The 24,950-nt window shown below is 53.6% G+C and overlaps 1 protein-coding gene across 1 annotated transcript; it reads right to left on the bottom strand.

Annotated features, from left to right (window-relative positions):
• Positions 1–205: 205 nt before the first annotated feature.
• ARMC12 (armadillo repeat containing 12) lies at positions 206–11,267 on the bottom strand. Its single transcript, XM_006115724.3, has 6 exons — positions 11,013–11,267; positions 6,925–7,073; positions 5,376–5,510; positions 4,951–5,124; positions 1,243–1,314; positions 206–620 (listed from the first exon to the last, which is right to left on the bottom strand). The coding sequence occupies exons 1-6, from the start codon at positions 11,149–11,151 to the stop codon at positions 285–287; spliced, it is 1,005 nt and encodes a 334-aa protein (XP_006115786.2). The 5' UTR covers positions 11,152–11,267; the 3' UTR covers positions 206–284.
• Between the last annotated feature and the right edge of the window lie 13,683 nt (positions 11,268–24,950).

The following is a 24,950-nucleotide window of genomic DNA, read 5'->3' as shown; positions in this document are numbered from 1 at the left end:
GAGCCGCTGGCCCAGTGCAAACAGCAGCTTTCCTGTCTGCATTGAGGGGTTGCACAGGGAGGCTGGAATCAGGGCAGATCCCCAGCCTAGCTGAGGCTGAAGTTAGTTACCAAGGAGGGGCACTGGGGATATCTCCAAGGGCCGCTGTGCTGAGCCAGGAGCCACGCTCCCTGGAGGTTCCCAGTGAGACACATGGCAATGACCCCACGCTCCTGAACTCTTTTATTAGCCTCTGATGATACTTCTGATCTCCTCTGGTTACCCCTGCCCCGGCGCCAGCCAGCTCAGGAGTTCTCCTCGTCGAAGTAGGAGCAGTCGATGCGATGGCTGCTGGCTTTGGTCTCCTCCTCCTTGCAGAGCTGGAGGCTCAGGATAACCTTGCAGGCCTGGATCTGCACCTCCTCCTCAGGGTGGATGATGAGGGAGAGCAGGCGGTCGGCCAGACGGGAGTCCTCTCCAAAGAGCGCTGCGTGGAGGGACAGCTCGTTGTACTCCCAGTGCACCGACTGGTACTGCGGGGTCAGGCGCCCCTCGCTCAGCTTCTCCACGAACACCAGCATCTCGTAGAGCAGGTTGCCGGGCAACGAGGAGTGGAAGAGGTTCAGGAAGTCGGGGTGCACCTGGGGACACAAGGAAGGTGCTGCTATGTTCATTGCCCCTCCATGCCACTGCTCCCAGCTCTGCCAGGTGGGAATGGGGGACAGAGGGGGCATGGGAGAACCTGCCCCAAAGCCAGTGCCCAGGGTCTGGAGGGGATTATGACCTACCCTTCAAGACCCTTTCTCTCTGCTTGTCCTTCCCAGCCTCGAAAGGAGCAGCAAGAGCAGCCGTTTCTCCGAGCTTAGGAGGTGTCTATGAACTCAGGGCCTGGAGCCGAGAGTGGGGGGAGAAGGAAGCGCTTTGCTGCCTCACCCCACATTAACAGCCAGTGTTTGCAGGTGCAGGGAGAGCGCATTTGGGTTCGACAGGTTGGATTTTTGTCCCCCTCCGCAAGGGTACACAAAGCAGCTAATTAGAACCACAACTTCCAAGTGTGCTGAGCCTGAGGCACAGCCCAGCTGGGAACGTCAGCCCAGGCAGCTCACAACAATCTTATAATGGGAAATGTCAGTCCCTACCGCGGCCACCTCTGAGAGGATCCCAAGCACCCCGGCATTGCCTCCCCTTGTACACCCTGCTCCCCTGTGCCTCAGGCCTGGCTCTTCAAGACTCTCCCAGCCCTGGTAGTGGGCTGGCCCTTACCTGGCAGTTCATGATGTCGTACAGAAGGTCTTCTTTCTGGGCCAGGTCGCTCAGCAGCTTGAGAACCTGCACCTAAGGAAACAGGGCGGCGAGGCTCATCAGGGGACTCGGAGGGGAATGTCACGCCAGGCCCCACCACTTCTGAAGCAAAAGTCGGGGGGGGGGGGGGAATGAGGTGGGAGAGTGTTGCTACTTGCACCAGCCCCAGCCTCTCCCAGTAGGGGAGTGCTGCTGGAAATGGGGCCAGGAGCACTGACTGTGGGGAGCTCCCAGCTACTCCAGTCCCAGACTCTCCCAGCAGGGGGTGCTGCAGGGAATGGGGCCAGGAGAAGGGATTATTTGGGGTTCCCAGCTACTCCAATGCCAATGAATCCCAGCAGGGGGCACTGTAGGGAATGGGGTGGGAACACTGGCTCTGAGAAGCCCCTGGATACTCCAGTGCCAGCCTCTCCCAGCAGGGGGCGCTGTAGGACATGCAGCAGCCTCTCCCAGCAGGGGGCGCTGTAGGACATGTAGCAGGCGCCCCCTGCTGGGGGTGCTGTAGGACATGCAGCAGCCTCTCCCAGCAGGGGGTGCCGTAGGAGACTGTTCTGAGCACAGATTGGGCGCCCAGGTTGCCTGCCTTCCAAGCTGAGCTGGGACACTGTGGGTACGTCTACACAGCAGCATGATTTTGGAATAACTGACTTGATTCCGAAATAACAAAGAGCGCATCTGCACCCCACTACTTTATTTCAATGGTGTCCAACCTTTTTAAACCACAATTTCAATGCAATGAAAGATCTACTTCAAACCCAAATACCCCTGCCCGGCTTCCTTCCCCTCCTTTTCTGAGGCCCCGCCCCTGCTCCACCCGTTCTCCAAGGCCTCACCCTGCTCACTCCATCCCCCTCCCTCCCCGAATCTCATTCACTTTCACCCAGCTGGGGTAGGGGTTTGGGGTGCAGGCTCTGGTCTTGGGCCAAGGGGTTTGGAGTGTGGGAGAGGACATGCTGAAGGTAGGGAGGTGGGGTGGGTTCTGGAGTGGACGAGGGGCTAGGCCCCCCCACCCCCGGGGAGTGTGGAGTGGTGGGTTGGAGTTCTGCCCCACCTTGGCAGCTCATGTCATGTCCCCCACGTCCCCGCACCCAACCTGGGAGTGCCCTAACAGCCAACACAGGTAAAGGGACCCTCTGAAGGTAGGGTAGGGGGGCTCTGGAGCACCCCAGGGGATCAGTGCTTGGAGCACAGGGTGGTAGACTGGAGCCCCCACTCCACCCACCCAGGTAGCCTCTGGGAAGCCAACACTGGATGCCCCAGGGATCCACCAGGCTCCTGCATTAGGAAAGGAAGATAAGGGAGCTGCTGCAGGCAGGGGGCTGGGGTGGGTTCTTAAGTGGACTAGAATATAAGGCAGTTGCCTGGGAGCACAGAGCGCTTAAGTCCTGCTCCCCCACCCTGGGAGCAGCCAACACAGCTGACTCCCATATTAGGAAGGCAGGATAAGGGACCCTCTGAAGGCAGGCAGGAAGGTGAGGTGGGTTCTGCAGTAGTGTGTTACATGCATCAGTGTGTGCAGCACAGGTGGGTGGACTCGCATTCCTCCTGCCCTCACTCCACCCACCAGGGTAGCAGCCAACACCAGTTGCCCCAGAGATGGACCTGGTTCCTGTATTAGGAAGGCAGGATACGGGATCTGCTGGAGGAGGGGTGGATGGGCTCTTGAGTGGAGTAGGGGATAGGGCAGTGGCCTGGATAGGGTTGTGGGTTTAAGTCCCACCCACCCTGGGAGTGGCTGACCAGCTGTGCCAGGGATGGAGCAGTGGGGTTAAGACAGGCTTACTCCTGCCCTGGCCCTGCACCACTCCTGAGAGCAGCTGGCATGTACAGCAATGGCACCACGTGCTGCCCCTCATCTACAGGCTCCCACCCACAGCTTCTGCTGGCCACGGTTCCCCATTACTGATCAATGGGAGCTGCAGGGGCGGTGTCTGCAGGCAAGGAAAGGGCAGGGCAGCATGTAGCAACCCCCCCCCCCCCGGCCCATTCTGCCTCTCTCAGGGGCTGCAGGGACATGCCAGCCACCTCCAGGAGCTCAATGACCACAGGGATAATTACTGCAGATATGACAGGTCAGGCATGTTAGAACGCACTGCTCAAAGGATTAAATTGTAGCATGAGAGAGATGAAAGTGAGGAAATGCACAGACCCGTCAAACACCAAAACTAACCCACTTTGCAAGCAGTAAAAGGAGTAACAACCCCCATGTATGTGTTGGGTCGGGAACTGAGAGGGAAGGGCTGTGTGTGTGTGTGTGTGAGTGACAGAGACACACACACTGTGTGTGTGTGTGTGTGTGTGTGTGGCAGAGATTTGCATTACCAAGCTCCCTCCATCCCCTTCTCTCTGTGTGGAGACAGGGTACAGGCAGGAGCGGCCCGAGGCTGGCTTCCGCAGCTGGCCCCTAGGTGGAAGGCATGATCGGCGCCCCCGCCTGCACGGCCGTCAATGGCCATGATGTCATCGTGGGGTGCTCTGGCACCCCGTGACGTCATCATTGGGCGCCCGGGCTGGCAGCGCCCTAGGCAACTGCCTAGTTTGCCTAGGCTCACAGGCCGCCCCTGGATACAGGAGTGGGGGGAAGAGAGAAACCTTGACATCAGCCCCCCCCCCCCTCGTCCTCCCTCACAGTAAGCAGGCGGCTCCCAAGGGGCAACTCAAGGCAGGGGGCAGGAGCAGCATGACAGCAGGTGGGATCACCTGTCCGGGGTTCCAAGATCTACTGGCAGATCCCCATCTACTGGCTGGTGACCGCTGCTTTATTTCGACATAATGTTGAGCTGGAGGGCGACTTACGACTTACTCGGACTTATGGTAATGCTCGTTTCATGAGGAATAAGGGCTGTCGGAGGAAGAGTGCTGTTCCTCAGACGTCCTGCTGGGCAAACTGAGCCATAAGCTGAGGTAAGCTATTTCAGCGAAAGCTACACCATTAACGTAGCTGAAGTTGCGTGGCTCATTCCGACGTTAGCCCTGGTGTTGACGTACCCTGTGGCTGTGTCTAGACAGGCAAGTTTTTCCGCAAAATCATCTGCTTTTGCGGAAAAACTTGCCAGCTGTCTACACCGGCCGCTTGAATTTCCGCAAAAGCACTGACGATCTCGTGTAAGATTGTCGGTGCTTTTGCGGAAATGCTATGCTGCTCCCGTTTGGGCAAAAGTCTTTTTCCGAAAAACTTTTGCGCAAAAGGGCCAGTGTAGGCAGCAGAGATTTGTTTTCTGCAAAAAAAGCACCGATTGCGAAAATGGCGATCGGGGCTTTTTTGCAGAAAAGCGCATCTAGATTGGCCACGGACACTTTTCCGTAAAAAGTGCTTTTGCGGAAAAGCGTCCTGCCAATCTAGACGCGCTTTTCCGAAAATGATTTTAACGGAAAACTTTTCCGTTAAAAGCATTTTCGGAAATTCATGCCAGTGTAGACGTAGCCTGTGAGTTTAGACAGATCCCAGTTTCCTGGTGTGAGGGGCGCGGCGAGTGGGGTTAATTAGTGCTCGTAAGGCACACGGAGGACCAATGCTGTGTGCTGCTGGCAGTGTGGCAGATTCACCCAGTGCCCCCTTAGGGAAGAGCTGGAGGGCAGGGTGGGGAAGGCACCCAGACAGGGACACCCCATCCATAATGGTGTCGGAGCTCCTGGCTAGAAGGAGGAGGCGCACCCCCATTTCTATACCTGGGCCAAAGTGGTCCCAGCCTGCAGGATCTCTATCAGGGTAGGTATCGTCCGTCTCAGGAGCGGGTGGGTGTGATCCGGCAAGGGCAAGCCATTCAGCAGCCTCAGGCCAGCAATGTGCAGCTCCGTGTCCCAGATCGTGCTGATCAGCTCCAAGATCTTGGGCACAAACTCCTGCGTGGGAAGACAGAGCAAGAGCTGTTCACCTGACCCCACAGGCCTGGAGCAAGTGCAGCCCCTAGCAACGGCCTCATGGGGTAACGGCTACTGTACTTCGCGTGACTCCTAAGGCAGGACCCCACATGTTCCCCTTGAGAGAGGGAGATCACCTCCGTCAGGGGATGGATGCAGTGGCTGCAAGGGGCTGGGAGGTAGCGTGAGAGCCAGAGGAGGCCAGACATAGAGGTAGAGAGGGGAGCAATTACCTGGATTTTAATTCTAAACTTCCGGATCCCAGCAAATGCCTTGAGGGCGTTTAACGCTTGGATTTTGATGCCTTTGTCTTTGTCATCCAAGGCTGCTGCCACCTGTCTGATGTCTTCATAGGTACAGGCTGCAGCCTGGAGAGGAAGATGAGTTGAACTCAAGTGCACACAGAAGCATCTCCCTCTGAATAATTATGTATGTGCCCGGGGGACCAGGAGCCGTATAAGTACCTGCAAGGGGTGGGGAGTAGTGGAGCCGCATTGGCAGGCGATGCTGTGAAGCCCAGGCAGAGCACCAGCAAGTCCAGGACAGGAGTCCTGTTGCTGTTTCTTAAAGCTGGTCATGTCCCAGTCCAGGGACCAGCCTGCCATGCGAGGGCTCCATTTGCCCACTATGTCCCTCCAAAGCACATGGGCAAGGACCTGGAGGCCCCACCCCAGTGTTCCCTGTCAGCTGTGTGCCTGTGCGGCCACTCAGGAGAGATTCCGGTGCAGCCCCGCTGAATAAGAGCACCACAGCTAGGGTACGTGTGCCTATGGGTGGTGCACATTCACACATGCCTCAGTGCACATAAAAATTTATTCTGCACATGGATGGAAAAAATCCTCTCACGGATGGACCCGATTAGAGGGAACATTGGTCCCATGTCTGTCACTCTCCTGGGAGCATTAGGTGTGTTCAATTTGTACAGATCATAGACCTAGCACTGGTCTTACTCAAGCCCCCACTAGCTTGTCTCATTCCCTGGCTTTGCTGAGGCCCAAACCATCCTATTTGCCAGGCCACCTCGACCTGCTGTGGGGAGTGAGATGTCTGCGAGTCCCCTGCTTTTCTCTGCAGCTGGGCCAGTGCAACCACAGAGGAGAGCTAGGAGGCGTGATACATGCACAGACACAAGGTCATCTTTGCAGCAGAGGGAATCCTGAGCTTCGACTCAGCTGATGCTGGTATCCAAGAGGGGCTGCCCAGAGACAGAGAAATGCCATTCTAAGAAATCAGCCTTGCCCTGTAAAAATGAGAACGGGGATCTCTCCAAATCCTCTGCTCTTTCAAATCCACTCTGTCCAGCACCGGCTTTACAGCTTGTTTCTTCTCTCCTTTGGCTGCTTCTTAGCCCCCTCTTTGGGATCGTGGGACAACAAGCAGAGTCCCCTGAAAACTCATTGGGTGTGTTTACACAGCGGTGCTTTTTCGGGATAACATCCGTTATCCCAAAATAGCGTTCTCCACATCATAGCACGCCTGTTATTTCAAAATAATGGGCGTCTTATTCCCGCTTCCTGTAAACCTTGTTGCATAAGGAATAAGGAAGATGCTGGAATAGCGCTCAATTTCGAAATAGGCTTTCTTGATATGAGCTAGGCAATTTGCATAGCTCTACCTGTGCAGCTTATTTCAAGCTATGCACGACAATGTAGCTCAGAAACTGCACCCCATTACTTCTTTCTGCCCTCCACCTTGCCCCCGGCCCAGAACCTCTCTGGGCCCCGCACCCAGCAGGTTTGGAAGGAATCCTGCTTGAAATGACCAACTTTGCTTTGCCCTCACCTCTGACTCTAGCAGGTAAACGCAGCGGGTGATGCTGTGTAACATCATGCTCTTGGCGTAATCATCCTGCTTCTGGCTCAGGGAAGCCAGGATCCTTCTCAGCTCTCCAGAATCCTTCCCAGCGAAACTCCCCTGCTCTACGGCAAGTCCTAGGAACAATCAGCCGGCACTGTCACGCTGCTGGTGTGAAGCCACCCAGCCTGCAAGCCCCGCTCCAAGAGGAGAGCAGCTGGTGGAGGCTTTTACTTCAATTTTTTTTTATTGAAATGACTGTTTGAAATAAAGCTTGACATGGCAGACAGGGAAAGTAAAAATATCTGTACATCGAGGTGCCATGGATTATCTACAATTCAAAGTTGTGCTTAAAGTCCCGTGGTACATACAGCATGTAATCAGCAAAAGCGACAAGGAGTCCTGTAGCACTTTGTAGACTAACAGCTGTATTGGAGCATAAGCTTTCGTGGGCAAAGGCCCACTTCAGCATTGCACCAGAATTAGGTGTGCAGGTTAGTGGCATAGTTGAGGTATGAATGGGCAAATAGTTGGGTATATCACTCATGGAAAGTTTGACGGAGTTCATATCTGGAAATCCACTATGCTAATGAGTGGAGATAGCCTACCCCAATTACTGACAGACCGAGAGACAGTCTGTTGGAAAATACAGTCTGCCAAGGAAGTGGCAGGGTTACTTTCCTGACTGTGGCCTTAGCCTATAAAGCAATGTTGCCTAGTGGCAAAAGCACTGGATGGGGGTCCCAGGACAGCTGGGTTTTATTCTGGTTTCTGCTGCTGGGTGACCTGGCGCATGTCATTTTTCTGTTTCGTGCCTCAGTTTCCACATCTATAAAATGGGGCCAATGAAACCGCTCTCCTTTGTAAAGCACTGAGAGTTCTGCCGCAGAGGGTGCTTTTGGGATGCAACAGACAGCCAGTTCCTTGCTCCGTTCTTGGGCCAGATGTGACAAAACCCAAACCCAGCTGAGGCCAACATGCCTGGTTCCAAACTCCAGATTAGGGTAGGTTTGCCAGAGGCTCCGCTGGGGTTCTGGACAGGTCAGGTAACCTCAGCTGAGTTCCACATGAACTCCCAGGATTTCGTACCTGTCCCAGACCTTGCAATATGCTGTGCTCCTGGCTGAGTTTCGTGCTGAATTTTCAGACTGGCTCTGGGTGCAAAGACCACAGGACCCAGGTCCCATAAACCAAAGCTTTGACTACCCCAAATGAGCTGAAGCATCCTACTCGCTGTGGGTGGAGAGGGCAAGCAGGCATCCCTGTTCACCAAGCCGCTCGTCCCTTTCCTTGGGAACTGATTTTATCCCGTGTCCACCAAACCCCGGCGCAGTCTGATCTAATGGGGGAAAGGAAGGGTTCCAGGAGAGAGTCACAGGCTCAGGGCACCTTGCTGGCATGGGGAAGGGGGATTTTACACCATGAGTTCAAGGCAAACAATCCATCCCTTCAGCTATGTGTCCCACAGGGGAGTTTGACCCAGGGCTGGGACGCAGCAGCTGGCCCTGACCCAGGTTTGTGCCCAACTCCCCAGACTGAGTTCCTGTGCCCACTGCCTCTCCTCTAGTGGTGATGTTCTAAGCGGCTGTGTCACTCTGGGTACCCGGCCGGGAGGGGGGCGGAGCATGCACAGGTGAAAGGGAGATGGAGAGCAATGGCACGGCGTGGCCTACTGCAGAGCTTTATCATTAGGGTAGGGTGGGGAGAACCTAAAGCAGCAGCTGGTAAAGCCTGGACAGATACTGGCTCTGCCCTCGGCAAGGGGACATAGCTGCCAGTTCTGCAGACTGGCCTGACCGCTACAGGAGCAGGTTGGCTTTGGGCTACGTAATCCTGCTGGAGATATTCCAGTGAGGCTGCTGTAGATGGGCAGTCAGAGGTGACTGGTACCCATGGGGGTGGGGGGTGCAGGGAGGGTCACCTCAAGGAACAGGGAGGGGGCATGAGCAATTAAGATGTTGGTGGGCGCACGGGGACGGCGCACCTCCCGAGTGAAGCCACAAGTCGCCTAGGCGAGCAATATTGGATCAGCCACCCAGGGCATCCACAAAGGAGAGAGTGAGCTACTGGCAGGAATGGAATGGCACTTTCAGGGAAGAGAGAGAGAGAGAATTGGGCGTTGACCTTTAATGAGGCCTCACTCCAAATTAGGCAATATATACAAACAAGGACAATCGCCACAGAGAGGTGAGACAGCAAATACAGTCATTCCTCACTGAACACGGTTGATATGTTTCAGAAAATGATCGTGCTAAGTGAAAGCGTGTTATGCGGGGTCAATTTTCTCATTGAAAATAAGGGAAAAGGTGGGGGTTGCGTTTGCGCGCGCGGCTTCAGCCTGCACTTGTTAGCAGCTGGGACTGGGACATAAGGTTGGGGGAGAAAGGGGACTGGGTTATAGCAGGGAGGGGAGGTGTTTAGCTCTGCGGAAGGAAAGAGGAGGACACGGGAGGGGGCTTGCAGCTGGTGGCTGGGTTTCCCCAGCTGGCTGGTCGCCGGCAGCTGCACGGGGCTTCCTCTGCCTCCTTGCAAAGCAGCGGAGGGTTGCTACTCGCTGCGCTATTCCCCGGAAACCCCTCCTCGCGACCGGCTGGGTGGTTGGGGAAATCGTGTTATTACGGGGACAGTTGTGTTGTTCGAAAAACGTTCCCTAAAAAAAAATCGTGCTATCGCGAAAACGTGTTAAGCGGGCACATGTTAAGCGAGGAATTACTGTAGTCTGTAGCCCAGACTGCTCCAACCAGCACTCCCACTGCACTGGCCTTCAGTACCAATGCTGATTGTCCATCACGAGAGCCCTACCACATTCATGGTTCATTGTGGTCAATTTCACACCCCTAGGATTTTAAAATGGTACATTTCATGGTTTCAGAAACATCACAGAGTTGTAATTGTAGGGTCCTGATCCAAAAAGGGATTGTGGGAGGGTTGCAGGGTTATTGTGGGATGTTTGTGGGACTGTCACCCTTACTTCTGTGCTGCTGCTGGCAGAGGTGCTGCCCTCTGAGCTAGGCAGCTAGAGAGAGGCAGCTGCTGGCCGGAAGCATGGGCTGGTATTCCCTCTCTTCCTTCAGCTCTACTGCCTTCAGAGCTGGGCCCTTGGTCACTCTCTGGGCACCCACCTCTGAAGACAGCACGGATATAAGGGTGCCCCCCAGAAATATTCTTGTCACACCCCTGCCACTCCCTTTTGGGGCAGAACCCCCCCGATTTGAGAAACACTGGGCCACCCACCTCAGCCCACCAGGATATCTGCATAGGGCAGGGTAAAAGCACAGAAAGACCAGCTTCCACGGAGAGAGACTGGATTTCACACGCTGCGACATGTTTTTCACGGCAGTGAATTTGACCAGTGTTCCCTCTAAGATTTTCCCTCTGTGAGCAGAGTGAGTTTTGTCTTGTGCACCAATACTGAGGTCATGGGATGAGTGCCACTGTAGCACCCACCAGAGACTCTCCCCATGCAGAGACCTGGCCCAGCCTTCCCTTGTTGGGACCCTGAGTGCTGCTCCCAGGCAGCACCCTCCACCTTGTGGAGAGAAGGTGAGATCTGTCTCCCCTTCTCTCCCGGAAGTGCTGCTCCCAGGGTAACCTGTAGGGCATGGGCTGCCCCAGGCTGCTCCCCATGGGGCTGGCTATAAGTCCCCACCTGGGGCAGAGGGAAGCTGCTGCCAGCACCCAGTTTGCAGGGAGTGAGGTGCTGGGGGTGGAGCAGTGACATAGAATCATAGGATCCTAGCACACTAGAACTGGAAGAGACCTCGAGAGGTCATCGAGTCCATCCCCTGCCCTCATGGTAGGACCAAGCACCCTCTAGATCATCCCTGACAGGTGTCTGTCTAACCTGCTCTTAAATATCTCCAGTGATGGAGATTCCACAACTCCCCTAGGCAATTGATTCCAGTGTTTCACCACCCTGACAGGCAGGAAGTTTTTCCTAATGTCCAACCTAAACCTCCTTTGCTGCAGTTTAAGCCCATTGCTTCTTGTTCTGTCCTCAGAGGCCAAGCAGAACAATTTTTCTCCCTCCTCCTTATGACACCCTTTTAGATACTTGAGAACTGCTCCCTACTCACTGGCTATGCTGACAGGCTCCTGGCTGAAGGGGGGGCTATTCATTCCAGCTCGGACGGTCTTGTAGAGCAGGTAGAGGGCCCCGGCTCCTGTGGCCACGCTGAGCATGTTTTTACGGGTGCACATTTCTAAGTACTCCATCTTCCTGCCTGGCGGTATCAGAGGGAGACACCGAGAACCCGCTGAGGGGGGAGCAAGTGATGCTCTAGAACCGGAACTCCCAGGAATCCAGAACAGTGACTCCAGACAGGCCCCCAGCTGGAAATACTCAGCTGCTCATCACATGGTTTGTGATGTCACCGGATCCATCGTGGCATTTGTGGCACTGCAGCGGGAGGGGAGGGTGTCTTTTATTGGCTAGAGGAGCCATGGGAAGAACAACTCCTGGGGTTTGTTCCCAACTGGCTCAGCTTAGGCAAATCACTCCCCCCCCCCCCACCCTCCCCATGTGTAAAATGGGAACCGTGATATTCCCCTTCCCTGGGAAAGTGCTTTGAAATCCACACACAAGTGCTGGGAATGTACAATGACTAGGAATTGGCCAAGTCTAGTTTTAAACATAGCTCCCACCTCTTCCTTTGAGAGGCTATTCCACAGCCAGGTCTCGCTCCCAGGAGGTGTTCTGATGTCCGACCAGTTGGTCCCATTGCTCTTCGCGATACCTCCCTTTACCGGGATTAAATTATTCCTCCTCTCCTTGGCGTCTGAACCTGTCTGCTGTTTGTAGCAGGCAGGGGCTCTCTGCTCAGCTGTCTCAGACCCAAACACCTAGATTCTGGGTAAGTTCAGGTCTGCAGCTGAGTCGGGATCCAGACTTTGCAGTTACACTCTGTTGTGAGTGTAGCCGAGCCCAGAATCCAGCTGCAGACTGCTGAGTGGCCGTCCCCTCCATCACAGGTGCATGCGATTGAAATGGTGTGCTGTGTGCTGGGTTTGCTGCTGTAGGGGGTTGTTCGAGGGGTTTTGCTTTGTGGGTGGAAGGCAAGTGCTGGTGTCTATTAAAGTGCCTGGTGCTCTGGTCCATGTGTGACTTCCTAGCCCCCCTGGCAGGATGCCAGAAGTGCTTGGGGGCAGAAGTGTAAGGCTCTATGGACTGTCTCCTTGTGAGGCCAAGCCATGACCTATGTAAGGGGGCAGGTGTTGTCTAGAGCACTCTGGGAAGCTGGGTCTATTCCTGTTGCTGGCCTGCCGAGTGACCTTGGGTGAGTCATTGCAGCACACCATGCCTCTGTAAAATGGGATTGTGCTACTGCCCGCCTTTGCGGTGGGTGGATGAACAGCACCGCACTGGAGAAAGCGGCGAGGAGTCCTGTGGCACCTTATAGACTAACTGAAGTGTAGGAGCATAAGCTTTCGTGGGCAAAGACCCACTTCGTCAGATGCATGTAGTGGAAATTTCCAGAGGCAGGTATAAATAGGCAGACCAGAATCAGGCTAGAGATGATGAGGTGGATCCAATCAAGGAGGATGAGGCCCACTTCTAGCAGCTGATCTGGAGGTGTGAATTCCAAGAGAGGAGAAGCTGCTTTTGTAGCTAGCTAGCCATTCACAGTCTTCATTTAATCCTGAGCTGATTGTGTCAAACTTGAAGATGAACTGTAGCTCAGCAGTTTCTCTTTGAAGTCTGGTCTTGAAGTTTTTTTGCTGCAGGATGGCTCCCTTTAGATCTGCAATTGTGTGTCCAGGGAGATTGATGAATAGATAACTAAAAGAAGAACTCCCCAAAACAGTAGAACCTTTCTGTCACAGGGTCCCCCCATCTCCAGAGAGGCCATGCCCATCGTGACAACCCGAGCAACTTAAGTGAAGCAAATGAGTCCAGGGAGATCTCTGTGGTGCCGCTGCCTCTAGCAGGTGTAAAGATAAAAGGGAAGAAGGGACATGAAGAAAACAAAAGCGGGGGGAGGGGTGGGGGAAAAAAGAGAAGAAAAAAAATACTAGGAAAAAGAAAAAAAAATCAGCTAACATCCACTACATAAAACATAACCAACAGCACAAAAACAGCGCTGCTGCAGTTTCAGACTAACACGGCAACCCCTCTTAACACTTGACACCATGCTGGAGAAAGGTATCAGTATCGTTCAAAGGGTGATGTAGTCACTAGCAGCCAGCACCTGCATAATAAGAGTGTGAATGTGCTACTGCCCCATCTCCATCGCCCTGAAGTGGGCGCAGGATTGTGAGCATCCAGGACACATTCCTTGAACCCAAGGGCTACATCTAGACTGGCATGATTTCCGTTAAAAGCATTTGTGGAAAAAGTTTTCCGTTAAAAGCATTTGCGGAAAAGAGCGTCTAGATTGGCACGGACTAGACGCGCTTTTGCGCAAAGAAGCCCCGATCGCCATTTTAGCCATCGGGGCTTTTTTGCGCAAAACAGCACTGTGCTGTCTACACTGGCCCTCTTGCGCAAATGATTTGCGCAAGAGGGCTTTTGCCCGAACGGGAGCAGCACAGTATTTCTGCAAGAAGCACTGATTTCTTACAGTAGGAAGTCAGTGTTCTTGCGGAAATTCAAGCGGCCAGTGTACACAGCTGGCAAGTTTTTCCGCAAAAGCAGCTGATTTTTGCGGAAAAACTTGCCAGTCTAGACACAGCCAAGGGCTCCAGCTGGCTCTTGCCGCTGGATGCCTTGAGGTAGATCCAGTATGCACCAGTAGAGGGCAGTAAAGTCCTAGAGATGGCTGAAGGGTTTCCACCCGCCTCCCCAGCATGTAGCCTCCAAGGGATCACCCTTTTCACATATGTTGGACCAAGCAGGTGGGCCGGAGGGAGACCCCCTCTCGTGCTCCCTCCAAGCCCCCTGGCTGCAGCATGCACAGCTCTCCCACCAACCCACCTCTTCCTGCCCGCACTCTGAGTGTTTCCAAACACACCCCTCCCAGGCACAGAACCAGCGTCACACCCACAAGGTGCTATGTCGCTCCGCCCTGCCCTGAACTCATGGCCCAGGGTTCTGTGCTGCAGGGCTCCCCTCCTTCAGGTCACATGCCAGACTTGACCCCCGGCTGCTCTGTGCCCTGAGCAAACTCCAGCTCTGCTTAGACCTGGGTGCAGGATTCTACACTGCTTGTCCCATACTCTTAGGTAACATGGTAGAGGCCTGTCAAACAGCCGTTCCGTCCGGCTCTAGAAGTGGCTGCATTTCAGTGGCGGGGGAAGAGAGCCGGCACATTAGGGCTGATCCTTGCACCTTGCGGCCAGCTGGAATGTGACCAGCCCAGCTGGGTGCCACACAGGCCCTGCTCTGCAGCCTCTCCTGGGGATCATCCTGGAGCTGCGGCAGCGGGGACTCCCACACTGCTGTCCGGCTGTGCAGCGCTGAGCGAGTGTCCTGTGTGCGCTTGATGGGGGCGTTCGCCTGTGGGAATATGGGCCGGTGGGGGGGGCTGAGCGATCTGGCCCTGTGCCAAACACATTCAGGACTCTCCCGCTGGGACCTATATTTACTGGTGAGGCTGCTGGTAAATACGGATTTAAATGGAAAACCAGATGCCTGAGCCGTACCAAGTGCAGGACGGACCATGGCGAGTGAGGTGCAGGGGAATTCTCGGAACAGGAGGTACCGGGGGGGGAGGGAGGGTAGACATGCAGGCCGTGGGGAGGACACAGCCTGGCAGAGCACAGTGCTGGGACAGGGACCTCAGTGAGTCACACTCAGCCTGCAGGGGCTTGAGTGTCCAGTCTGCCACAGGGGCACGGCTAGGCTTGCCAAAAATATCGAACACGCGGGCTAAAAATTTGTCCAGCAAAAAAAAAAAAAAAACCCACATCAAACACACATCCTGTGTGTCTGCTCCACAAAGGGGGAAGCAGCAGAGCCTGCTCTGCAAAGCAGCCGCCTGCTACCCAGAGGCAGACCCCGGGGTAACACAATGGCGGGGGCAGGAGCGACCAAGGGTAGGAAGGTGACTCCCCCATAGCCAGGTCTTTGTGTATCCCAGTGGGAAGAAGCAGAAATTCCACCCCAGTCAGTTTTGGCTGAGCGCCCATGGAAGGCGCCTAAACGCAACCACAAAGCACCTGCGGGCGTCTCTCCGGGACTACGGCACCACAATGCGCTGGAACAGAGCTCAGGAGCAGGGACAGGGCTTCTCCTCCTCCCCAGGGCATCACTCCTCCTCGGACACAATCAGCTGAGGGCTCCCAGCGCCGATCGCGCCCCGCCTCCCAGCCAGGCTTGCGTCCGGTGCCCAGCCGGAAAAACAGAAAATACTGAACGTTGCACATGTCTGGTATTTTCTGAAATTTTTTACCAGACAGAGGGTGCAAAAAACAGACTGAATACCTGACACCTGGCAGCCCTAGGCACAGCCGGAGCTTGTGCAAAAAGGGATGTGCTAGGCTTGGTGTGGGAAGCAGCAGGTGAGGAGGCAGGGGTAGCGCGGGAGTTCTGTCCCATGCAGAGGGCCTCTTTTCTTAGCTCTGTTATGCTAGCACTCTAGGGCCGGGCACAGTGCTGTGGGGTGAGGGCCAGGCACCTGTGTGCGCCAGGGGAGGGGCAGGACAAGAGCTGCCTGAGGAAAGTGAAGCCCAAGGGGTTTGCATTTAGTCCTGGGCACGGCCCCTTCTCTATGGCAGGAGCAGGAGCCTGAGGGGGAGGCGTGCAGGGAGCGGAGCGTCAGGATGGATGCTCGCGCCGGCCTGTGTTTCTAGGCAGATGGACGTTCCGTGCCGGCAGGAGCTTTCTCAGGGTGATGACTTCAGCCCCGGGTGTCCCGAGTTGCAGACATGACGCCTGGAGGCGACCAGCCAGTGGCGTGGTGTGACTCTGACAGGATTAGGCCTGCCCCTGCCCACCCACCCGTCCGCCTTGGCCAGCACACCCTTGAGCAGCGACACACCCGGCTCCAAGGACGGCTGCAGCCAGCGGGCACGGAAGGGGCCAGGGTGCCCACTGCCGGCCCTCCCGCAGGCTGCCTTGCCACCTAGCTGTTTTTGCTTCTGAAAACACAGACGCCGAGGCCTCGCGCTCCTTCCGCTGAGCTGCTCCCTGAAGACTTCTCACTCTGTCTCTGTCTTCCTTCCCCTCCCCCTCGCGGGCTGTTTTTAATGCAGAGGGTACAGGATGTTCTGTTCTCACTCTCTCACTCTCTCCCCCCCCTTCCTGTTGGCCTTGTGGCCTTCACCTTTTTTAACTCTTTAAGGCTGTGCTCGCCTCCCCCCTTTGAACGGCTGATGGCGCCCTCGGCAAACGCCTGCTGCCAGCCAGGGGCTCTGTTTTATTTGAGGGGAGGGGAGAGGGGGAGAGCTGAGCAGTAAGCAGCATGGGGTTTATTAGGTGATGGAGGAGGAGGAGGGTGTTTTTTTCCCTTCTCCTGTGGTGGAAATTCCCTATTGCCCAGCGCCTGTGGCTGTGGCCTTCTCTCCCCCAGCCCCTTGCTTCCCTCCAAGGCCTGGGCAGAGCAAAGGGAGGGGACGGCCTGGCTAGATGCAGACAGGAACCAATGATTGAGAGCTAATTTCAGGCTGGGAAAATCCCTGTGGATCTGGTTGCACCTTTTCCTCAGACAGGGTCTCTCACAAGCTGGCTCTGGCTCCAGAGCAGTGACCAGATGAGGTTGTGAGCAGCTTAGTCTCTCTGAAAACAAGGCGGAGCATCCAGACACTGAGACAGCTGCTTTGGAAAAAACTTTGGGCTAAGTGACCCAGCTAAGGTCACAGGGCGAGTCAAGGTCAGAGTTGATTAGAACCCAGGACTCCTGGTTCTTCAGTCCCATGTTGTCCCCACCTCACTGCCCAGTATTCGTCACAATTCTTCTGTGTTCCCAAATGCTGCAGATTGAACCTGATTCCCTGCTCACTCAACCTAGCGAGGGCAGGGGCTAGGTTCCATGACCCCTCGAGGTCCATTCCAGTTCTAGGATTCTAGGAGGAGTAATTCCATTGGGTCTGATTCCCTCCTCACTCACTTGGTGTAAATCAGGAGTAACTCCACCTGGACGGATTCCCTCCTCGCTCCCCCTGATGTAAATTAGGAATGGCTCCACTGAAGTTAATACTCCATAGTTTACTCTGGGCTAAGACAAACAGGAATGAGTGGAGAATTGGGCCCATTGACTTCGCAGCACATGTGTGAGCTGGGTACCACTAAATTCCACTTGCTCCACATACACCCTCGTTTCCAGAATGACTAATGTACCTTATGGATTCGTAGATTATCAGGCTGGAAGGCATCGTGATGAACATCTAGTCTGACCTCCCATATAGCAGACCATGGCATTTCACTGTATTAATTCCTGTTTCACATCCAACAGTGAACAAGGGGCAGATCTTTGAGGAACAGCATCCAATTACTATAATGTGGGTGCACAAAGGATCGAAAGATGGTACGTCAAGAATGGTTCTCAATGGCTTGCTGTCAAGCTGGGAGGGCATATCTTGTAAGGTCCCACAGGGGTAAGTCCTGAGACTATTCAATATTTTCATTCATGACTTGAATAATGGAGTGGCGAGTATCCTTAGATGACACCACAGTAGGAAGGGCTGCAAGCTCTCTGAGGACGTGAGTAGAATTCAAAACAATCTTGACAAACAGGAGAATTGGTCTGAATTAAATCAGATCAAATTCCATAAAGACAAGTGCAAAGTACGTCCCTTAGGAAGGAAACTTCAAATGCACAACTCCACTATGGGGAATAAATGACACAGGCTATGTCTACATTGGTGGGTTCTTGCGCAAAAACGGAAGAGCGTCCACACTGCCCACCCTCTCTTGTGGAAGAAGATTTACAGTCCGGCGTGGTCAGAGGGGGCTCCTTGCGCAAGAGCGATGCTCTTTTTTAACAGGTGTAAGCCCTCTTGTGTAGGGGCTCTTGCGCAAGAGGGCAGTGTGGATGCTCAGCAGGGGTTTCTTGCGCAAGAAAGCCCGATGGTTAAAATGGCCACCAGAGCTTTCTTGCGCAAGAGAGCGTCCACACGGCCATGGATGCTCTTGTGCAAAAGCACAGCTCGCACATGGCAGTGTGGACATTTTCTTGCGCAAGACTTCTTGCACAAGAACCCTTGCGCAAGATGTTCTTGCGCAAGAATCTGCCAGTGTAGACATAGCCTAGGAGGGCACAGTACGGTTGAAAAGGCTCTGTGGGCGATAGTGGAGCACAAGCTGCATATGAGTTGTCAATGTGATGCACGCTAATATGAGAACATTAGCAGGAGTGTTGTATGTAAGGCCCATGAGATTACAGGCAGTCCCCGGGTTATGTGGATCCGACTTACGTCGGATCCCTACATACGAACGGGGCTATTCTCGCCGTGGAGGACACGGGCGGTGGGACCGCCCAGACGCACCGCGGTCCCGCTGCCCGCGTTCTCCGCGGCGAGAAAAGCCACTCCGCGTCTCCCTGGTCTGCTGGGGGGGGGGGCCCAGCAGACCAGGGAGACGTGGAGCAAAGCCGCGGAGGACACAGGCGGCGGGACCACGGCGCATCTCGGCGGTCCTACTTCCCGCGTCTCCCTGATCTGCAGGGGGGGGCGCAGCTAGTACGCCCCCCCTCCCCCAGCAGACCAGGCTTTTCTCGCCGACGCCTGGGGTAGAGCAGCTGGGGCGCTGCCGGGTTGGTCCCACAGTGCCGAGATGCGGCGCTACTGGACCAACCCAGCAGCACCCCAGCTGCTCTGTCCCAGGCCTCCAGAATCAGCCGCCTTTGAAACTGATCAGCAGCTGATTCCAGGAAGCCCGGGGCAGAGCAACTCTGCCTCGGGCTTCCTGTAGTCAGCCGCTGGTCAGTTTCAGCAGCGGCTGAATCTGGACGCCAGTTCCGACTTACGTACAAATTCAACTTAAGAACAAACCTACAGTCCACATCTTGTACGTAACCTGGGGACTGCCTGTACTGTCCTGATGTACTTAGTCCAGGTGAGGCCCCAGTGGGAGTACTGTGTCCAGTTCTGAGCACCACAAGTTAGGAAAGATGTGAGGAAATTAGAAAGAGTCTAGAGGAGAGAAACAAGCATGATTAGAAGATTTGGAAAACCTGACCTATGGGGAAAAGTTTAAAAAACTGGGCATGCTTAGTCTGGAGAAGTGAAGATGGAGAGGAAACCTGATAAGTCTTCCAATATGTTATGAAGAGAATGGTGATCAGTCGTTTTCCATGTCCACTGAAGGTTAGACAAGAAGTAATTGGCGTAATCTGCAGCAAACTAGACTTGGGTTAGCTATTAGGAAAAGTTTTCTAACTAAAAGGGTAGTTAAGCCCTGGAATTGGTTGCCAAGGCAGGTCAGGGAAACCCCATCATTGGAAGCTTTTAAAAATAAGTTGGGCAAACACCCATCAGGATGGTCTAGTTTACTTGGTCCTGCCACAGCACAAGGGGCTGGAACCAATATATTTTTGAGGTCCTTTCCAGCCCTTCACGGCTACGATTCTGTGATTTGTCTGGGAAGACGGTGACGTGCAAGCAATGTGATCATTGTGTATTCCTGGGAAATGTTTATTGATGATACAAAGGAATCTAGAATTGTGCTGCTCACAAACAGGCAGGAACTAGTAGGGGAAGTAGATGTGCGTGGGAACCTGGGCAGTACTGATCATGAGATGGTCGATTTCAGGATCCTGACCAAAGAAAGAAAGAAGAGCAGCAAAATACACACCCTGGACTTCAGAAAAGCAGACTCCGACTCCCTCAGGGAACTGATGGGCAGGATCCCCTGGGATGCTAACATGAGGGGGAAAGGAGTCCAGGAGAGCTGGCCCTATTTTAAAGAAGTCTCATTGAAGGCACAGAAATAAATCATCCCGATGCGCAGTAAGAAAAGCAAATGTGGTAGGTGACCAGACTGGCTTAGTAGTGAAATCCTTGGTGAGCTTAAACACAAAAAGGAAGCTTATAAGAAGTGGAAACTTGGACAGATGACTAGGGAGGAGTATAAATCTATTGCTTGAGAATGCAGGGGAGTAATCAGGAAGGTGAAAGCACATTTGGAATTACAGCTAGCAGGGAATGTGAAGGGTTACAAGAAAGGTTTCTACAGGCATGTTAGCAATAAGAGGGTGATCAGAGAGGGTGTGGGGCCCTTACTGGATGAGGGAGGTAAACTAGTGACAGATGATATGGGAAAAGCTGAAGTACTCAATGCTTTCTTTGTCTCTGTCTTCTCAGACAAGGTCAGCTCCCAGACTGCTGCACTAGGCAACACAGTATGGGAAGGAGAAGGGAAGACCTTGGTGGAGAAAGAACTCGTTAAGAACTATTTAGAAAAGCTAGACATACACAAATCCATGGGTCCGGATTTAATGCATCCGAGAGTACTGAGGGAGTTGGCAAATGTCATTGAGGAGCCTTTGGCCATTATATGAAAACTTGTGGAGATTGGGAGAGGTCCCAGATTAGAAAAAGGCAAACGTAGTGCCCATCTTCTAAAAAGGGAAGAAAGACAAATCAGGGAACTACAGACCAGTCAGCCTCAACTCAGTCACCAGAAAAATCATGGAGGGGATTCCATTGAAAGGAATCCATTTTGAAGCACTTGGAAGAGGGGAAAGTGATCAGGAAAAGTCAGCATGGATTTACCAAGGGCAAGTTGTACCTGACTAACCTGATTAGCTTCTATGATGAGGTAACTGGCTCTGTGAACATGGGGTAGTCAGTGGATGTGATATACCTTGATTTTAGCAAAGCTTTTGATACGGTCTCCCACAGTATTCTTGCCAATAAGTTAAGGGAGTATGGATTAGATAAATGGACTGTAAGGTGGATAGAAAGCTGTTCAGATTGTCGGGCCCAACGGGTAGTGATCAATGGCTCGATGTCAGGTTGGCGGTCGGTTTTAAGCGGAGTGCCCCAAGGATCAGTTCTAGGACTAGTTTTGTTCAACATCTTTATTAATGACCTGGATGAGGGGATGGATTGCACCCTCAGAAAGTTTGTGGATGACACTAAGCTAGGGGGAGAGGTAGATACGCTGGAGGGCAGAGATAGGGTCCAAACTGAGCTAGACAAATTAGAGGATTGGGCCAAAAGAAATCTGATGAGGTTCAACAAGGACAAGTGCAGAGTCCTGCACTTGGGACGGAAGAATCCCAAGCATAGTTACAGGCTGGTTCTGCTGAAGTAAGTAGCAGTTCTGCAGAAAAGGACCTAGGGATTACAGTGGATGAGAAACTGGATAGGAGTCAACAGTGTGCCCTTGTAGCCAAGAAGGCAAATGGCATATTAAGATGCATTAGGAGGAACATTGCCAGCAGATCTAGAGAAGTTGTTATTCCCCTTTATTCGGCTCTGGTGAGGCCACATCTGGAGTATTATGTCCCATTCTGGGCCCCCGACTATAGAAAGGATGTGGACGCATTGGACAGGGTCCAGCGGAGGGCAACCAAAACGATTAGGGGGTTGAAGCTCATGACCTACGCGGAGAGGCTGAGGGATTTGGGTCTATTTAGTCTGCAGAAGCGAAGAGTGAGGGGGGATTTGATAGCAGCCTGCAACTGCCTGAAGGGAGGTTCCAAAGAGGATGGAAAGGGGCTATTCTCAGTAGTGACAGATGCAGAACAAGGAGCAATGGGCTCAAGTTACAGTGGGAGAGGTCCAGGTTGGATATTAGGAAAAACTATTTCCCTAGGAGGGTGGGGAAGCACTGGGATGGGTTCCCTAGGGAGGTGGTGGAATCTCCATCCCTAGAGATTTTTAAGTCTCGGTTTGACAAAGCCCTGGCCGGGTTGATTGAGTTGGGATTGGTCCGGCTTCGGGCAGGGGGCTGGACTTGACGACTCCTGAGGTCTCTTTCAGTCCTAGGATTCTATTTTCTATGAGAATGGGCCTGCTAAAGGACATTTAGACATTTTTAAACCAAACTCCATGGCTAATTAAAGCACTTTCTGCCACCCCCACTCCCCACTTAACTACCAATTGAAACTAAATAACAAAACAGCTCAGTCTTGCACTATAAATGCTATTTAGCACCTTCCACCATGACTAGTTCTGTGGTGACTATTGGGGAGCTGTTGAATGGCTCTTTGGTCCACAGCTGCCTTGGATTTGGTCTCCTAGCACTTGGTTCAAGGACACAAAAGCTTGCACGTGCTTTGTGAGAGACTGGCATGGACATATGGTAGAGATCTGGTGAAGTTTTTTAAGGAATCCTCCATTGACTGCAGGTTAATAGCTTGGAAGAGATTTTTGGCTCCGTCTAGTCGGGAAAGTAGGCTCCTTTGGGACTTCAGATCAAAACCAGAATACTGGGGTGGAGGATACGGGTGGGTCAGATCTCTCCCTCTTATCTCCTTTCCCCTATATTCAAAGGGCTTCACTTGTGTGGCTCTCTCACGCTGCAATGTCCCCTAGGGCTGCCTTTGAGGCATTTTAAGCGTCCTGGTGCGGGTTCTCCCTTGGCTGTAGTTAATTCACCCCCCTGAGAGGCAGTAGTTATGCTGAAGGAAGAATTTCCCCACTAACCTAGCACTAGCTACACCAAGGGTTAGGTTAATTTAACTATGTTGCTCAGGATTATAGATTATTCATGCACCTGAGCAACATAGCTGGGTCAGCCTAATTTCTGAGAGTAGACCTGGCTTTAAAGCCAAAAAGTAGTAATTCTCTGTGCTTCTCTGTCCTAGAATCCCAAACCCATTTATGAGCACTTGCCTACACGGGAAAGTTAATTTGGATGAAGGTAGGGTGTGCATCTAAAGAGCAGCAGCTATTCTGGGGAAGCTCCATGTGTGGATGATCTAAATCCAAGTGGGATAAGCAAAACTGGAACAAGCCACGTGTGGGTGTGGATGTGGATGTGGCTGTACTCAAGATGAGCCATAAGAAACAGGCAACGTGACAGGACAGGGTCAGGGGGTGAAGTGAGTTGCCTGAGGAGGTTACGTGGGCATCTGTAGCAGAGATGGAGTCAGAGACCAGAAGCCTTATTTCCAGAGAGTGCCTGGGGGAGATGAGCTGTGTGCTACCTCTTCGGAACCAGATTTATAGCCCATGCTATCAACTGGCTCCGAGCGTGCCTCTCCTAGTCCGCCTTCTTTGCCTGCTTTTGTGTGTGTGTGTGTGTGTGTGTGTGTGTGTGTGTGTGTGTGTGTGTGTGTGTGTGTGTGTGTGTGTGTGTGTGTGTGTGTGTGTGTGTGTGTGTGTGTAGCAGAACTCCACTGTTCCCAACTCCCTCACTCTCCATGTGCCGTACGGCAGCTCCCTGCGATGACAACTGTAACCCTTTGCACCTGCAGCGCATCCCCCATCTGAGAACCGTGAGTCCCCTTGCACGAGGAGTCAGTGTCTGTCCTGTTAATTGATGGGGAACCTGAGGTATAAGGAGTCGCCCAAGGTCAAATGACTGGTCCTGCCCCGCTCTTCCACTAGAACCTTCGCGTCCCGACTCCTAGCCACACTTGGGGTATGGGAGTGGAACAGCCTGCTGCTTACTAACGGCTACAGTAATGGTGCCAGCCATGGCGGGGTGGGAGGCTTTTGGTGCTGACTGTCCTGGGATTGATCCCTGCTGCATTGATGAGTACTGCTCTGCCACTCTGGAGAACTGATCAGGGGCTGGAGCTGGAGAGCTCATCACTGCAGTCTTAGGGACTGGTGGTGCGTGTGACCCAGCTGACGGGGTAAGTGCACAAGGCTTCCCTGCGGGTTTGCAATCGACGCTCTCTGGGGGCACAGGAAGCTCATGTAAATGGCCAGCTGCATTCTGCTCTCGTGGAAACCGTCACGAGGTTTTCAGAGGCTCCCCAAATAGAAGCAATTGGCTATTGAGACGATACCGCACTCTAAAATATGGCCATTCGGCTTTAAGTGCTGTGCAAAGCCTGGCTGGGCTGCAGAATCTTGGCCTCCTAAAAAGCACCAGACCCTCTTTGGGATTGGCATTTGGGGAGGGGAGAAGGGGCAGTGGTGCCCATGCTTGGACTAGGGTCTGTCATAGACCAGGTGAGCCAGGGCGTGGGGCCATTAACAATTGGTTTCTCATCTAGGGCCTGCTTGCTGCATCTGGAAGCCATTATGGGGTTGGTAGCACAGGAGGCTAATGTGATCTAGAACACATTAATTAACTTACAAAAGCCTAGCCATGGCTACTGGTTCCTACTGAGCCTAGACTCCCTTGACACGAGTTGGGCCGTGCATGCCAAGAGCAGGGGTCTCATGCACCGTGGCTCTGGAGAGGCTGCTGGCATCCGTGAACATCTCCCCCCTTCCCACCCTAGGAAAATCTACAGGGTGGAAGCTGCCAGCCACTCATCCTGCAGCTCTGCAGGGGAAGCTCATTCCCCATTGCTGGCACATTCCTGTGGACACCGAGTCCTAGCCAGGGCCATGGGATAGTACAGCAAGTACAGCAGCCGGCCTTGAGCGGGAGGAGGGGTGAGGGGGAGTGTGTGTGTGGAGCAGCTGGTGTCAGATGGAGCTGCTCAAGAAAATGGATTTCTCTGCAAAATGAAGATCTGAGTTCTCCAGGTGTCTCTGTTTCCGGCCTCGCTGTGGGCCTCTGAGTGGCCCTGGCCTTACGATGCTTGGGGATTGGGACAGAGATGATTGTGTCCCCATTATGTGCCTCAGTGTGACTTTGTGGCAGGCAGTGTTGTCTAGCCCAGTGGTTAGAGCAAAGGACCCAGGTTCCCTTGGTTTTAGTCCTCCACATCCTGTGGGACTGAAGCACCTAAAATCTACTAGCCTGGACCTCACTAGGCTCTGGTGTGTGCAAGAGGAATGGGGGGCGGGGGGGAGTGTCTGTCTCCTTCTCGGTTAGAGCCACATCAGCGAGGATTTGTCTTGGTCGCTTCTTTTTTGCTTCTCACTTGTGTGCAGCCCCCGACTGACTTTTCCCCAGAAAAAGTTCTCCCTCCTAGTCCGTCAAAAATAACAGGGGTTAACACACGTTGCGCATCTGGGTCACGTTCCTTCCCTGACTTGCAGCTCTTGCGCTCCTTCCTCGTCCTCTCCCTGCAGGGTCTGGCTGCACAGGCCAGCTGTCTGCGTGGGGGGTGCGAGGGCTT

The sequence above is a fragment of the Pelodiscus sinensis genome, chromosome 27, assembly GCF_049634645.1.
Source record: "Pelodiscus sinensis isolate JC-2024 chromosome 27, ASM4963464v1, whole genome shotgun sequence".
Taxonomy (NCBI): Eukaryota; Metazoa; Chordata; order Testudines; family Trionychidae; genus Pelodiscus; species Pelodiscus sinensis.
Note: the sequence above shows the minus strand (reverse complement) of the source record. Positions and strands in the feature narration are given on the sequence as shown.

What these genes read in the sequence shown, in the direction of transcription:
- ARMC12 (XM_006115724.3), bottom strand. Translation starts at nt 11,151, where the DNA reads ATGGAGTACTTAGAAATGTGCACCCGTAAAAACATGCTCAGCGTGGCC. An exon ending in TTTACCTGCTAGAGTCAGAG is followed by an intron (nt 5,511 to 6,924) that starts GTGAGGGCAAAG and finishes CTTCCTCTCCAG; the next exon opens with GCTGCAGCCTGTACCTATGA. An exon ending in CTGGGACCACTTTGGCCCAG is followed by an intron (nt 1,315 to 4,950) that starts GTATAGAAATGG and finishes CTGTTTCCTTAG; the next exon opens with GTGCAGGTTCTCAAGCTGCT.